Here is a 17,064-nt window from a genome sequence, read left to right as displayed (position 1 = left end):
AGTCGCGATCTTTATTCTTTATAAAATATTCAAGTTTAATTTACACGAAATCGATATTTTTTGCAGTCACTGATAACGCAGCCATAGAGCGCTGTTTGTTTATATTCTAGATCTATATACTTAGAACTCTAACCATTTGTTTCAAATTGCTAAAACTGAACCAACGTTCCCACGGCTGCATCTTTCTAAAACTAGATAAACCGGACTTAATATAGAATATAACGTGTACTTTGATGTGTTTCAAATCCTATAACCCGTTAAGCGTATAATGTTTAGAATTACAATAAATATATAAAATCCAATCAATATGTATTAATTTATATATAATTTTACCCTATAGTATAGTATCACCCATATACCACGGGTCAGGTGTTATGCAAAATTTCTTGATAATCGGTTGAGCAGTTAAGACGTGAAAGTGTAACAAACAAAACTCACTTTCGCAATTATAGTATTAGTTAGGATATATAATAATATATATGCTATAATATAAACAAATAACAAACCTGCAATTTTTTAACTATTTAAATTAAATAGATTTGTATATCAGTTATATATCCATAGGAAAATAATACTCCGAATACAACTATCAATCCTTATCAAATTTTTTATCATAATATTTATCTGATTTCATATTTAATCAAAAGTATCATAAAATAAAATAGTACAACAGCAAAACAAACGTATGTATATTATCGCAATATGTTTATTACATATTCAAAATGTTATATATCAAATAACTTAATAGCCTGAAGTTTCTATAAGCGACAAACTCTAATTTTAAGACTATCAAGAAAATAATCACAATGGTAATGCATAGCTAAAATAATTAAACAAAAAGATATATTACCTAAGTACGCCATTGCATCTGAATTTTCTACCTTTCAAATAAGTAATGTTGCAATAATATGTTATTATTCTTTTTTATATAATTGTCTGCATACGATTTCACGTAAATGAAAGTAATTTATTTATCTTTTTTATACACTTACATTAGCTACTCAACCGTAATTACAATACTTAGTTAACAGTAAAAGTAAACTTATTATTTTATTTGATTGTAATAGCGGAATAATTTAATGTATTTATATAATATATAAAAGTTAAATTCTAAACATAAACACATCTAAAAACTTTTTAATTTTCCTAACGAAATAAGAAACATTTAAAATATAAAATATAAAAACAAAATTAATAATAATTAAGTTTCGAGTGTGGGAACTAACGTGGAAAATTTGTATGTTTTTTTTTAAATAACGATTAAGACAGATGTTTTGATACGGAGATAAAATTGGTAATATCTTTCATAATTGACTACGCATTGTGGTCGAGATATTTGAACATAGTCAACTCACGTTCGAGGTTATCTATTGAATAACGGTTCAATAAGTTATGAATTTATGATAGTTAATATTGCTACATTTTTTTAACCAAATGCGTTTGTACTAATAATAAGCTACACAATACTTTTAGTCATATAACTTACTACATCCACCGCGTTCCCCACTCGTATTAATATCATATTTTGTTAAGGTGTTATTACAACTTTACTTTATTATTCAAGATCTTTTTTATCTTACTGTAAACTATTCAAATCAATCTTAAAGAAAAATGCCAAAAACTTAATTGTCATTGTAATGTGTATCTACCTACCTAGACTCACTTGACTGCTTCGCAGTGTTTACACTCCCGTGTCTCGTTAAAGCACGTTAAGCCGTTGGTCCTGTGCCTGAAATCTCTCCGGTCGTGTCAGATTTGCCGTCCCATCTGATCATGAGAGCAGGGGGTTATGGTGTGCTCTTGTGTTTGCGTACACACTTGTGCATTATAATATGTTCCGCGCAGTTAGTAATTCTTATGAGACAGATCTCTTTAGATAAAGTCGGTCAGGAGGACATTGTTATTATTTTATCCATTGTAATTTTTATAAAAGCATTCTTTAGTTTCTTTTAATTTTACCAAGAAAACCGACATTCCTATTTTAATTACAACCGAATTTAATTATAATAAACATTATAAAATAACGATCCAACACAACACTCCTAGTAATAGCTTTATAAAGAAAGTTTATATTGAGTTTGAACTTTCAACAAGTCCGTAGTCAAATAGATATCGTATAATATTAATTGATTATATTATATAACAAAATCTTAAAATGTATAAAACAATATGTGGCATGAAAGCTAATTTCAAATTAGCTAATGATATACATATATAATCGAATATTACAAATATATATTCCTACGCTTAAAAATCTAAAATTTCTTTCGATATCGGATCGTAGATAAGAGATTAGTTTTTGTATGAAATTTTAAATTTATGCGTGTCAATAACCTGTCTGTCTATTTTGATGACGAAAATAAAATATTTAGTGCATATGTGATTTCAAGTAATATATTTTTTAATGCCAAATTATTTTTTTCAACTCCCAATCCAACTAATTTGGAAATTTAATATAGTTCCATATCAATCAGATTAGTAAGTTTCAGCAAACACATATGTTTATATCTTGCATATTATTTTTTGAGGTATAGCGAGTCCGGTTTCTTTGCAAGCGAACGCTGCCAAAACTGTAAAATAGCCAGTTCAACTTCGCACGGGTAAGGATGTTATTCTCTGCTATTTTTTGGCCAATGAGATATAAACATTCACCAAACGACCTATTCGCCCGTAGAGTGCTATTGCAGCGTATACCTGTCATTTAAAAAGAAATGTTACTATAAAATACGTATACTGTCGTTGACTTTTCTTTTGACATTTTAACATCTATAAATTATTCACATAGTGTTGGTGCATCTGGTATAATTTTGGCAGTGTTTGCTTCAAAAGAGCCTGAAATGACAAATAGATTTCCGACTAAGCATAATATACCGAATATTATGCTTTATATTATAAAAACGGGGCGTACTTAAGGATATATTAACAGAGTACAAGTTTATTATATTAGAATTATTTATATTTCTTTAATTTAAAATAAACTGATTTTATTCATGCGATGTCGAGACGAGTAGCTAGTAAATATATAAATGTTTGTATATTAAATACAGTATTAATCTTAGAATTTCATTTGCAAGCAAATATAATTTGCGGTACTGAAATTGTGTTATAACTGGGACGTATTGTTTTCGAGAACAGAAAGCCACTGTATTTATGCAGCAGTTCTAAGCTTTATTAAGACTATGCTTAGGAATACTTAGAATTAATTTCTGATATATTATCATTAATTTACTGTAATTTAAAACTGAATTTTAAGCCAGTTCCATCCACCTGATTGAGCAGAAATTTTATACAAACTCTTAATTCGAGTGCAAATACAGTCTATATACTACGCTAAATTATTCGCTTATTTATTTATTAAACATTTGTTTTGAAAAAGATTTTTAATTATTTTTTATAACTGAAAGAAGACGAGACGAGGAAATGGGACATCTGATGATGAGTTGTCGTTTCAGCCCATAGATTTTCTGCGGAAGAAATGTTACATGAACCGACAACCATAGTATCTGAATACTATCCTTTGTGCCTGTAATAACACTGACTTACCTTCAGACTCAAACGAGACACGGTATTAGAGAATATTGCTATTTACCGTCAAATAGCAATATTCTCTAATGGTGACGAATGGGTGGTACTTATGAGTAGTATTTTCTCTGGTTTATTTCATTATTTAATACGAACACAAATGTAAAGTATTAACACTCGGGTTGCGATACTGAACATTCAAAACAGAAAACAAAAAAAGACCTATGCTCTGCATTAATGAAATCATGCTCTAATAAATTTATCATTTAATTGTTTTATGTATAAAAATTGTAACTAATAAATTGTAAAAATACATTACCTAAATGTTGTTGAATTTCAATGAAAAAGTTCTACTTTTATGTTTTTTGTTACTAAATTGATAAATAAATGTAAATACATCCACGTCTCGATATTATTGCGGATTACCGTTATACTGCGAGTTCGCGAAGTATCTTGTTAAGCGCAACTTGAACTTCGAAAGGACCCTGGGAACTAGGACAGAAGTGCCCGATATAAGACGTTGCCAATTAAATGTATATAAAATAACGGCTTGACGCAATTATATATACACTTGTTTACAATTAAATCCATCCAAAAAACTAAAGCCGAATCAATGATTTTATTTTACATTTAATTACTTAGATGAACATATTTATGAAAAAAAAAACCCTTTTGCATTTATATTATCTTACATAATAATAACTTAAGAAACAAATTTAGTTAGATGTATTTTTAAGCTGAATTTGTGCGTTACACTTTTTCACATCAGGTACACATATAATTTAAATTAGGAAATCACAAACTATTTAAAAAAAAGATAAGACGTGAAGAAACATAGAACTAACGAATATAAAATATAAAGACGTCATGCCGTTTGCCGTCACGGTATACGAGCCTGCCTTACCCCCGAGGCGCGTCAGTGTATTTTTCACATTAAAAATGGTATACAGAATAAAATCAGTTGTACATACAGTTATAGTTTGTCATAAAAGATTTTTTTGTCCATTTAGGAAGTATATGTATGGCTGTATATTGTTTTACAAATACATACATTGCAGTACTGCCTAAATATTTCACTTCACTAATATTTTGATAGTTTTACAATAAAAATATCATCTTAAACATAAACATATAAAAATCATAAAATCGGCGTGGCAGCGTATCGCAAGCGGGCGCGTGTTCTCTGATACCATCACGTTGTTTATAGAAGAGACTAACGAGGCGCGCCGTGTCGGCCGAGGCTACAGGACCGAGATAATCTGATAGTGGATAAAATAACTATCTCGTCATGTCAGCATTCCTCGCAATTATGTTAACGCAAAAAATACATTGCCATTGATTGGCCGTAAAAAGAGTATATCTCTTGCAGACCGACTTTGCATGTGTAATTTTTCATTAAATCTATTTTACTCCACACTTATTTTAAGGCAAAGGTATTACCTAATATTATAGTTAGTCGTGTTTATGTCACACGCTTTTATAAGGAAGTAAATTGTCGAAATGAAGTATCATTGTGTAGACTTGTCGAGGATCACCACAGGCGAGACAGTCGGACAGCTGACATCGGCGAACAGTCGACCTGACAACCAAACACAATGGCTTTAGGCCATTATGATTTGTTACATGACTTGAAAGTTAGCAAATCACACTTCACGATGAAGCAATGTCAACTTGTTATAGCTCGTTTTTCCAAAGACAAAAAATATAATTGTTGTTTGTTTTGTTCCATGCAACCTTGTAAACTAAAAAATAGGATCAGGTACGTATTCAAATATAATAAAGTGATGCCGTATTTTATATTAGTATTATTTATAACTAAATAGTTTTATAAACATATTACAAATTAAATTCTTTTTTTAAGCTTGGCCAGCAATTTGACTATACTTATATCTCTAGAAGTAGAATTTGCTAAGTGTGCGATGTCATTGGGTTGTATCTGAGTGCTAATTATTTAAGTAAAAGTATTTCATTAATAATACAGGTATACTCATACAAAACATTACCTACAATTTAGATTAAATTTGATAGCTACCCCTAATGATCCTGCATTTAATTAGGAAGTGACCTGTAGTACATATTTAGATTTTGTAAAATCATGGTTAGTTGGCACTGGGGTTATGAATTTGTGAGTATCGACATACCGCGTCCTGAGTAATAATGTAAAACGTGAGCGGCGCGGGTCTGTTTGTGTCGGAGAGAGCACCTGGCGCTGAGTGAGTGTGATGTTTCAGTGCGGCTATCTCGAGGGACTGCGCTCATCACTCGGTGGCTGGACGCAGAAAGTTAAATCATGGTACTGGGGACGACCTCTAGTAAGTGGCCCAGCCTCCCGCCGAAAAAGCAATCGGCAAACTGTCCTAGCACATTGAAAACTTTCTTTTGCACGATATTCAAAAATCAAGTTCTTCTATTCAAAATTTTCGCTTTATGAACGGAACGATGCTTGGTGTTAGAAATTCAATTTATATGTTTTCACTTTTTTTATCGTTGCACTTCATTTCGGTGTTTATTTTTTTTTATAGTTTATTTAATATTGTTTCATTGAAATTCAGAGTAGTGTCGCACACCTTTTGATTCGGTTTCATTAGATAGTAGAGGTCGAGTGTCTTGAATGGGTAACGTTGCATGAAGACATTAGCAAAAAACCAGAAATAGTCGTTGCGGTAAACAAGTAGTATCTAAATTTGTATAGAAAGTAATCGTATATACAAAGATTTTTGCAATTGCTGTTTTTCGAACATCTTTAATTGAAAACGTTTGTTACAATAACTTTTCATTAGTGCATGATGGCAAAATTGTCTTAGATCTCGGTTTTAACTTTGACCACTTATTATTTATAATGTCGTATAAATGCTTTGTATTTTTATTTATAATACTTCTGTTGCAGTATAAACTTATTTTTTTGAAATCGCTGTTTAGGTACGCCAATTGGGTTAACGAATTTTCACTTGTAAAATATACCTTTGTACCACGCCACCGAGTGATTGAAACGCATGTTTCCAAGCCTCCAGCTCACATCTCACTTACAGCTTCTCGATACATTTGACTTACAGATCACTAACATTTAAGTAACTGAGAGGCACAAGGTTGTATAAGAGTTATGCTAAGTATAAGTCCAGTTGTCGCGAGTTACTGCCCTCTGCCACCCAGATACACATGTCGAATTAGAGCACTCAGTTATTATTAGAGGCTGATCAAATTTTGCTGATTTTAGCGTAGCATTATGATATTAGTGTGGATGTGGTATATAAAATATAATTAATATAAATTAAAATAACTAAAAAGTTGAAACAAAAAATATATTTTAAAAACATGTAAAGCTAAACCACCAATCGAAATTTCGATTAAGAACGTTTTAAGTAAGTCATATTGACAGGAATTGGCCCACAAGTTGTCACGTAGCTTCGACATGAAAGAAGAAGGTGGTGCTTTACTTGAGGATCGAGGTGGGATCCGCAGGCACCAGTCTATGCAGCGCCTGCAACATGGGGAAGCGCAGATCGACGAAGGCAGAGCAGCGAGAGTCGTACCCGACCACCATGGAAATCTACACATCTCTGTGAAGAAGACCAAACCTATCCTTGGCATCGCGATCGAAGGTGGTGCCAACACTAAGCATCCGTTGCCTAGAATAATCAATATACATGTAAGTTAAAATTTTAGAATTTATTTCTCAAAAAAAAAAGAATACAAGTAATTTTAAGGATTTGAGAAAATATAATGTATACAACACACGGACGGTACATAAAAATAAAGTTAAACTCTTCACTTAAACAAAACCCAGATGCAATATTACGTATCGTCTGTGTTATAGCAATAACATAGCAATAATGTAAAAATAATACAATAATCAAATAAAAATGTAGAATATAAGTCGCTAATAGTATTAAATTATCTTAAAAACAATATCATAATAAATGCAAACAATTTTAGGGCCTTGAAAACTCTTTTTTCAGATATTTTGTTTTAATGTTTTAAGTTTTGTTAACTATCGTCTAAAAAGTATTTTTAAATTCACTTCAGTAGTAATTGGTTAAAATATAATAACAATAATATTTAGCAACTCGACCCCTCGACCACCAATAATACAAAAACAGCTAAATTTAACTATAAAATAATAAATAAAAACTTGTGAGAATCATAAATAGATTTCAAATTTATTATTTTAAAATGATTTAAAATGTTTGCTACCATATTGGTTATATACGTTGTTGGGTCGCTATACTTAATTACAGTTATGACATTTTCCAACCTTTAAGTATCAACACAAAGATTGTCTGTTTTAATATTCTAGGAGCATGGTTCAGCATACGAAGCTGGGGGGCTGGAAGTGGGACAGTTAATTTTGGCGGTAGACGGGCATCGAGTAGAAGGGATGCAACATCAAGAGGTTGCTCGACTCATTGCTGAATCCTTCGCGCAAAGGGATAAACCGGTCAGACTTGTTTAACATTTTATCTTTATGATAAATAAATTTTGTTAAGCTGTAAATTTCAAATGTCACTAATTTTTTTTTATACAATTTTAGGAAATAGAGTTTTTAGTCATTGAAGCAAAGAAGTCGAACCTGGAACCAAAGCCGACAGCCCTTATTTTTTTGGAGGCCTAACATCTACTCTCCCTCCCCGCCAGCGACCCTCCAGCCGCGCTGGGCACCGCGATGCCGGAGGTCGACCTCACCGCGCACACCACGGAATAGCCAACTCTAACCTGCGCTGCCATATGCTCTTCTGAACGTCTTTTTGAATCTGAACGCTTCTCGCGGTAATATCCAACTTTTATTGGACACTCTCTACGTTTTATCGACTTTGTCGAAATACCCGTGTGAGTGTCTAGCGATTAGCAATTTCGATCGATTTAAAAACGTTCGCTTTACAGAGGATATTACGTCGAAATAGATGATGAATGTTAAAATCAACTATTCCTATCCTGACGTTGCAACGGACTGAAATGAGAAAAACGCAGGTACCTATTTTAAAGTAGGCTATACAAAATTAATGGCACAAGGGAGGCGAATAAACTTTATACTATAAAATTGACATTTGACAACAATTATGCAGAAACTTGAAAAAAATTCCAAGTACACTGCCTAAAAGTTTAACGGTTCTTGTAATAAAAACGTCCCACTTTTGCCCCTTTTGAATTTTGAGATTTTATGGATAGTATCAAAAATTTTTGAAATTCTTTTCTAGAAAGTAGCAATTACCAATTTTACCGGTAGTCTGTGACTGAATTTTATAAGGAAAATCATACTTTTAACTATTGTAATTTATTACATCAATTTAAAATCACATTTGAATAAGTCACAGTTAAAACCTGCAATTAGGCACATTTGATACAATCCGCAAATTATTTTATAGAACTAGAATTTGAAGGAACGAAGATAACATTAGATGTGGTAATATGGAATAGATTGGCATTGGTGCTATGAAAACTAAATATTCAACAGTCGACCCTGGGATAGTCTCAACATGTAGTGGTCACTAGTTCGTTTAGAGCTTACTTCGGCGCGTGCATTGCATGTCATGACGTCATCGGTTCACTTACGTCATCCATGTGCCATCAACGTTGCAGTCAAGTAAATTCAGAGCAAAGCACTCGTGGTCATCTCATCGCAGGTCGTTGTACCGACAGTATAAGTACGAGTAGAGTAACGCCCTAGGGGCCATCATCTTGTCATCAGTAGAGCAGAGCTTGCAGCACGCGGCGCACTCCTAAGCAAGCTGTACTCCTAGTATTGGCTTTTTAACATTTTGGGAATTTTATCTGAACTTAGATTTTGCTTTTAAATTTTATTTTTATTCCAAAATCACACCAAATAAAATAAAATAATAATAATGAATTACTAGTATAGATCATGTTACAAAAAATTGTTTTCATTTCATTCATTTAGTTCAGTTTGCTTAGCGTATTTGGACGGACAGTGCGCCAAACATTTCATTCCATTGGTAGTTAAGCGGTGAGTTAAGGGATTTATGGCGGAGAGGGATTTTAGCCCACTCTTCATTTACTGAATACGTAGATTATAAGTAAATGTGTGCAATATAATCAATTTTTATGTTAGATGTTAGTTCAACAAATTGGCTTTATATTATAGTAGTTCGCCATTTGTGTAAACAAAGACAAAAAATGTTTACAAAACTTTGGGATTATTATTCGTCTTAAAATGAAAAAATGTACAATAGAGAAAATTATTAATTAATCCACTATTATACATAAGGTTATAAACATTACTACTATAAATTATATTTTAAATACAAATATATACATATAACTATAACGACAAATATTCAATATTTATACTATATAACATGTTATAACTTTTCTGACAATTCTTGGAACATTAACGTTGCAATCTCTAACATCAATATCTTGGAAAATATAAAAATGTATACATTTATTTATATATAAGTAGGTATATAAATATAAAAGTGGATAAATTAAAAATTTGAATTTTATGTATTTACTTGAATTTTGTGTATTTATTCGAATATTAAAAGTGACATCAAATATATTGTCTATGAATAGATATAAATGTGTTTCGCTAAAGCTTTTGAATCTGTACAGCTGCTCTGTAGATATTATATCGTTAATTATACAATCCCACTTGTATCTAAATCTTGTAAATTTATATAATGTAACCTCTTTAAATTGTTTTATCTAAAATGCATTTAACGTTGTAAATATACTGACATGTCTAACCGTAAGGTGTAAATATAAAGTTTGAGTGTATTGTAAGAAGATATAATTATATCTCATGAAGTTAGTGCCAAAGCGTACAGACCCTCAATTATTTCTGTACATTGTGAAAATAACGGCAGATACCAACATAACTTTTGTTACGTAACATATAAGGGTGCGAACACAATAGTGAGAATATATCATCGAAACACAATATTGAGTTAACTTGCCACATATAACACGGTTATGTCTTGTAACATGAAATTTCATTAATATGTACGCACCTTTAGAAAAGCTTATTCCTTATACGCTTAAAAGATAGAATTTGATAATCTCTTCATAATATTTCAAGAAGTTTAATATTAATTATTATTTTCACAATTTATTATAATGTAAAATAATTTTATATGTTTTAAAAAAGTTGTTATATATTTATGCAGATATAAATAATATTGAAGTGATTTCATAAATTTAAGCCACCTTTCTATATTATATAAAATTAATAAATATATTTTTCTTTTAAGCAAACCTTTAGATCATTTTGTTATTAATTATATATAGCTTTATAAACTGTTTAATTTTATTATTTTTATAACCACATTAATAAAGATGTCTGTCAATATATGTAAAGTAGAACTCACACAAACCATTTTTAGTTAAGTTTGAAATAATGTAATTATGATTTTAAATATAAACGTCAATTCATATATTATAATAAAGAAACAATTTGAAGCAATTTATTATTATATACATAGTAATCAACTAATAAAATCAGTTATGTATGTATCTTAGTACTTAATTGATACATTTTAATTAAAAAAATACTATTTAAGTATTATTCAATTATAATAAATATAACAGAAGAATTGCATTTTAAATTTAATTTAAATCATTAAAGTAATTTATATCACTTTCTTCTTTGAAATATGTTATTCCTAAGTAATCATTATATGCCGTCCATTTTGTTTCACTTATTTTGTCCTTAGAATGACACGACGGTGGTTTTAAATATTACATTGTATTAAACCTTAGCTAGTATTTGATATGTTGATCAATATTTTAAATTTCTACATGTACTTCGTGCTATTATTCTGTTGAAACATATATGTTGTAGTCTGTTGTTAAGTTTGCAGTTGACAACTAAAAATATATTGTTATCTAGATAATGTACTCAATATGTGAGTTTTATTGTATTGACCCTTTTTAATCAACTACAGGATTAGAATTTATATTAATTGATCGCGTACATTCACTGTCCTCTCAAGTATTTTTAAGCCGCCTGACATTTTATTATAGCAATTGAACTTTTAATCGCAACACTAAATAATATTAATAGGGTTTGAAATTTATAGCGAAGCGCCTATTGAATAATTTTATTTAATAAAAATTAAATTATTCAATAGGCGCTTACAATAGAAGTATAATAAGTAGAAGGTAGTAAAGTTTTCGGGTTGGAATAGATATGCTACCAAGAAGAACCAGTAAGAAATTAAGTACAGTGTAGGTATCCTGCTTAAGTGGGCCCTGAATATGTGAGAAACTTCAACTATTGGTAATTGCTATAGGATACAGACAATTTTGAATTCGAATACCACTGTTATTGGATACTAATTAAAATTTTGTTACAGATGTACAGTTGTTAGATTTTTTTCGGTGCATATATTGTGTTTCTCTATAAAATTGGAACTCATAAATTTATCATTTCGATTATTGGTCCGATATGGTTGCGACATTGCAATATTCGACTTTCTTCGATATTCAATTGTTTTGCTCTTCTTCCCAGTTCGAAATAGAAGAAGAGAAGGAGAAGAGTAATTGTAGCGAGTGTATAAAGAAAGTGTCAAAGCGTGAAGCAGAAAAGGAATTAGCCGCTTTCTATATAAGTAAAATGTCAAATATTGTAAATCCTGGCATATATGATCCAATTTATAGCTTTGATTTTTTTCAACCGCAAGTATTTGGTATTGTTAAAATAAGAGTATATGTAAAAAAAAACTAAAAACATTAATTTTTAATCAGCAAAAAAAAAATCTTATTCATAGTTCTTTGATAAAATGTTAAGATACACCAACAATTTAGTCAAAAAAAAAACTTCTAATACTTCGATCAATAATGCGCTTTAAATAGCTTACTCTTAACTCATCCGGTCTCACTTATAACAACCTATCAGAAATATAGCTTAATCATTAATTAAAATATAGTAAAAGTATTAATAGTTCTATATAAATAATAAAATTAAAAGCCTAATTAAGAGAATTATTTCAAACTACTATTTAGCCTATCTATTCAGTTAGAAAGCACTTATTGATTTTCATTAATGAATAACAATGAAGTACTTTATTGGTACAGATTCCCAGCTTATAAGATAGAAAATGAAGTTATATATCTTTTTTTTTTGTTAACGACAAAATTTTAATGTAAGTAACGACCAAAAATTTTGGTTGTTGTAAATCACAAATGTAACCTTCAAATGTTGCTATGCGTATGTTTATGCTAAGATAACTTTATCAACTATTAAGAAAGTTGGTATTTTGTTTTCACTGTCAAAATATTCTTATATCGCGAAAACAATTAATAATTACTACTAAATAGCATAATACCATTTAAAGTTTGTATATTCATTATATTTGAAATAAAATTATCGGGTTTTATTGCTGACTAATCCATTCATAATCAATGAATGAATTAGTCGGCAATGTAACGTGATCTAAGAAAACGGTTATCTTTTAAGTAAAATAATAAAAAATACTTTCATTTCTCAAAATGAAATGGATAATATTCTCATAAAGTTTTTAAAAACTACAACAATGAGAATCCTTAATCTACATTTATCAGTAGCATTTATCGACTTTTACTATTATCTAATTTTATGATAAAAATTGTAGTTTGAGAACCAAAAAGTAGTAATTAAATTAAGTTAATTGCAACTTGTTTCTCATTTTCTGTATCGTCTTGATGTTGTAGGTATTCCGGTCACACGAAGCTGCCGGAATCGACCAGCTACCTGCTGCGTGCCGACCCGCGATAGAATTTGTAACTAAATGTAAAAAAACGTTTCTGAACTCTCCCATTACGTTGTAAAGTACGGGTGTTACATAAACAGTAATAATACAGATTTATAATTTATAAAATAATGATGTACTATTTATTTGATATATCGAATACGATATTTTTAGCGCTCTAGATCCTTCTTTGCAATACTTGTTTCTGATATGAACGGACTAAAATGGTTCTTTATGCTTTTGGTGCAAACGGTATAAATATATTTCCACTAGTATATAAACATGACGAGTTGGTTTGTTTCAGCAAGCAAAAAGCAAGTTTCAAGCCCTATCAGTCCAGTTTGAACAAAAAACTTTTTGCTTAAGATGGTATAATTATTTATAAAAGGTTTATAGACTTAACATTACACTTACCATTAGAAGGCCCATTTGTCCATTCGCCTATGTATATCATAAAAAACGTCAAGACTACAATGCAGTAAACGTGGGTGAAGCCACGAGATACAGCTTGTTACATATGTGTAAATGGAAAAGTCAATTGTGTAAATATTTAAATAAAAAACGTGACGTCAATAATTGTCTCTTAAATGAAATAACATTAACACAATATTGTTTTCATAAAGAAAACAAACATAACGACATTGTTATGATAAAATTATAATATTATCGAACGGTGTTATTTTGCTATAAAAATCTGTGCTTCATTTATTATGTAAAATGATTTAATTTTTCCATATCAATGACATGTAACCTATATTATATTATATATGTATTATAATTAAAATTATAAAACTCAACAATATATAATTATATACGAAAATCACATTTCCTTTATATTTTACATGTGGTTTCACCCTACGCTTAGTGCGAAATTAAAACATTAATAAATTAAGCTACTATGATTTTAACAGAGTAATAAACAGTTGACAGATAATTATCATAAGTTCCGATAACAAATTGAAAAGTATTACACACAAAAAAGTGATTATTTTTATGCTTGGACATAATAAGTTCTTCTTAGGAATAACTTTAATGACAATATATTCCTTGTCAATCATGAGCTAAAAAAGTATCAGTAATAAATCTTTTTATATAATCCATATACTAGACCGCATGAAAATTAACTTAACATATTCCAAATGAAGAAGAAATAAACAATCCTTAAATATACATATTTTCTGCGACTAATAATATGCACCATATGTTATGTATTAGGCTTACAAAAAATTAAATATTTATGTAATCATTTTTAATAGTAAACATGCGATGTTTTGTTCAACGAGAGTTCACCTTAACCTGTTCCGCAGCTCAGATATAGTAATTGCTTTACATATAAAAAAAAACTCATGCTTACCAAGCTGGTTACCAGTTCTAAAAATGGGTTCGATAATAAGACGCAAGCTACCAAGAAAGAACTTTTAAAAACAAATTTAAGATTAAAAATTAAAATACGAAGCGAATGGGTAGAGACATAGAGTAAGTAATAACAATAATATGAGTAATTTTAAAATATATTTTTTACAATTCATACAGGCTTATAGTTGCTATTTATGTAAGCGTTTTAATTTTATTAAGCAGTTTTAAAATTATTATTACTGATGAAATATGACCGTCTGAAATAAAATAAATTAAATTAATAATTTAAAAAAAATATATTCATTCCAACAATATTTAAATTGTTTAAGTGCAGTTTTGTAGAATAAAAAAAAATATTACAGTTTGTATATTAAACATGGGTAAACAAGAGGTCTTTCTAAATGTGCCGGTCTCATGGCCAAGTACCAACGTCGTTACTAAAATATCAATCTTAATTGTGGAATTTTGCCCTTTTTAACAAACAAACGTTTTTAACGTTTGTTTGTTTAATACCTCTAGTATTTAAAGCAAATTTATGTTTCGAATGATTATTACATAAACTGAGTATGTATTGTATCGGCACATAACGATAAAAAGTCTTTATTTCTAAAATAAATTTATTTAGTTACATATGCTGTTCTAATGATTTGAGCTTAATACTTGAAATTATGTTTCAGAAGAAATAATTGTAAGATTATTACAATAAATATATAATCTAATATAATAACACTGAGTCTCTACCTATTGATTTAGTTACAAACTTATTATTTTTTTATTTTTTTTTATTTTTCAAGAAAAATTATATTTACTATTTTATTTGAGGTTCTGGGTCTAAGGATTTAGAAAAAGTCGGTATACTTACATATCAACAGTTTAATTTCATTGCATGCATAATTTTAATCATGCATTGTTTTGAATTAAACTTGCCTACGAAATATAAATAAAAATGTTAGCTGTAAATTTTTATGAAACATACTGCTGTAGTGTACACAATGCTTCCGTCTGATGCAACAGTTTCCAACTGTATATCATCTAATACGGCACTCGTATCAATGAACAGAGCCCCCGCGGAGGCACGCAACGCTAGCGTGTAGAGCGACGCTCGCGCAACACAGGTGCCTACACGATTCACGCGTAAGATTGCATCAGCCTAGTTTCTAATTCACACGCTACTATTTATTGTGGCAGTAATGGTTCTCGGGTCACTAATTCTCCATTTTAACCTTACATTCATGAAACCTGTATGAAGAAAATGACTATATAATATATAAAAAGGAATAAAATAAATTCAGTGCTAAATAAATAAAGTCAAGTAAAGTAAATGTGAATGTCCCATTGCTAGGCTAAGGCTTCATCGCCTTCTTTTGAGGAGAAGGTTTGGAGCTTTATCCACCACACTGCTCTAATGCGGGTTGGTGGAATACACATGTGGCAGAATTTCAATAACATTACATATATGCAGGTTTCCTCACGATGTTTTTCTTCACCGTAAAACACAAGACGTACTATAAACACAAATTAAGCACATGAAAAATGGTACTTGCTCGGGTTTGAAGCCACGATCATCGGTTAAGATTCACGCGTTCTAACCATTAGGCCATTTCGGTTACATTTCCAATGTTTTTTTATGCTTTGCTTAGAATTCATCGGAATTTACCTACACATATACGTTTTAAAAACCTTTTTCTTTACAAAAAATGCTTATAAAAGTATTATAATATCAATATAATAATCAATATATTAATCTTGACTAAATCATAATAATAGAAGTTTCATGTCACCAGAAGGTATCAATTTTATATTTGACTAGCTGTGCCAGCGGTTTGACACGCGAATAACCTAAAAAAAATCACTAAGAGCAGACTTATAGTACCTATATACATTTTTTGTTTTATTTTCATGGTTCGTTATACTAATACAAAATGTATTGGTTTTCGCCGCACCCGTATACAGGTAACATACAATTGGCAATGAGAAAAACATCATTCCCTTAAATCTATTCCGACATACTTGAATGTCTGTCTGTGCTTTATTTATTGTGACTGCAACTTTTTAAGAGAAACAATTCGTCATATGTGGTTGTCGCGTAATTTTAACCGTTTACGCAGCGCAAGCAACGGAAGCTCTCAAAAGGATATTTTTTCCCCACTTTCGTTTTTTTTATTTAACATTTGTCATTGATGTTCCGCTCCTATTAATCGTAGCGTGATGTTGATAAATAGGCTATTCAACACTAAAATATTTTTTCAATTCGAACCGCTAGTTCCTGAGATTAGCGCGTCCAACCAAAAAACTCTTCAGCCTTATAATATGAGTAGTACGAGCAAAAACAAAGTAAAAAGTATAATATATATAAAAGTATATATAAAAGTATGTGCCTCGAAAAAAAAAAATTTTTTTTTGCTGTTTGCTTGCTTCAGTATAAATAATTTTTTGTATACTCTTATTCTGCACGTGCGAAGCCGGAACGGGTAGTTAGTACCATATAAAATGTTGCTAGAAG

At 30.1% G+C, this 17,064-nt stretch overlaps 1 protein-coding gene across 2 annotated transcripts in view; it reads left to right on the top strand.

Annotated features, from left to right (window-relative positions):
• LOC126781280 (membrane-associated guanylate kinase, WW and PDZ domain-containing protein 3) overlaps positions 1-7,952 on the top strand; it is an 83,834-nt gene extending 75,882 nt beyond the window's left edge. For both annotated transcript variants that reach the window (XM_050506175.1, XM_050506174.1), the window contains exons 16-17: positions 6,982-7,168; positions 7,817-7,952. In XM_050506175.1, the coding sequence (XP_050362132.1) occupies positions 6,982-7,137 (156 nt within the window). In that variant the 3' untranslated portion in view covers positions 7,138-7,168; positions 7,817-7,952. The remainder of the gene's footprint in view (positions 1-6,981; positions 7,169-7,816) is intronic.
• Positions 7,953-17,064: the final 9,112 nt, after the last annotated feature.

This window comes from Nymphalis io, chromosome 3 (genome assembly GCF_905147045.1).
Source record: "Nymphalis io chromosome 3, ilAglIoxx1.1, whole genome shotgun sequence".
NCBI lineage: Eukaryota > Metazoa > Arthropoda > Insecta > Lepidoptera > Nymphalidae > Nymphalis > Nymphalis io.
This window is presented reverse-complemented; position numbering and strand designations above follow the sequence as displayed.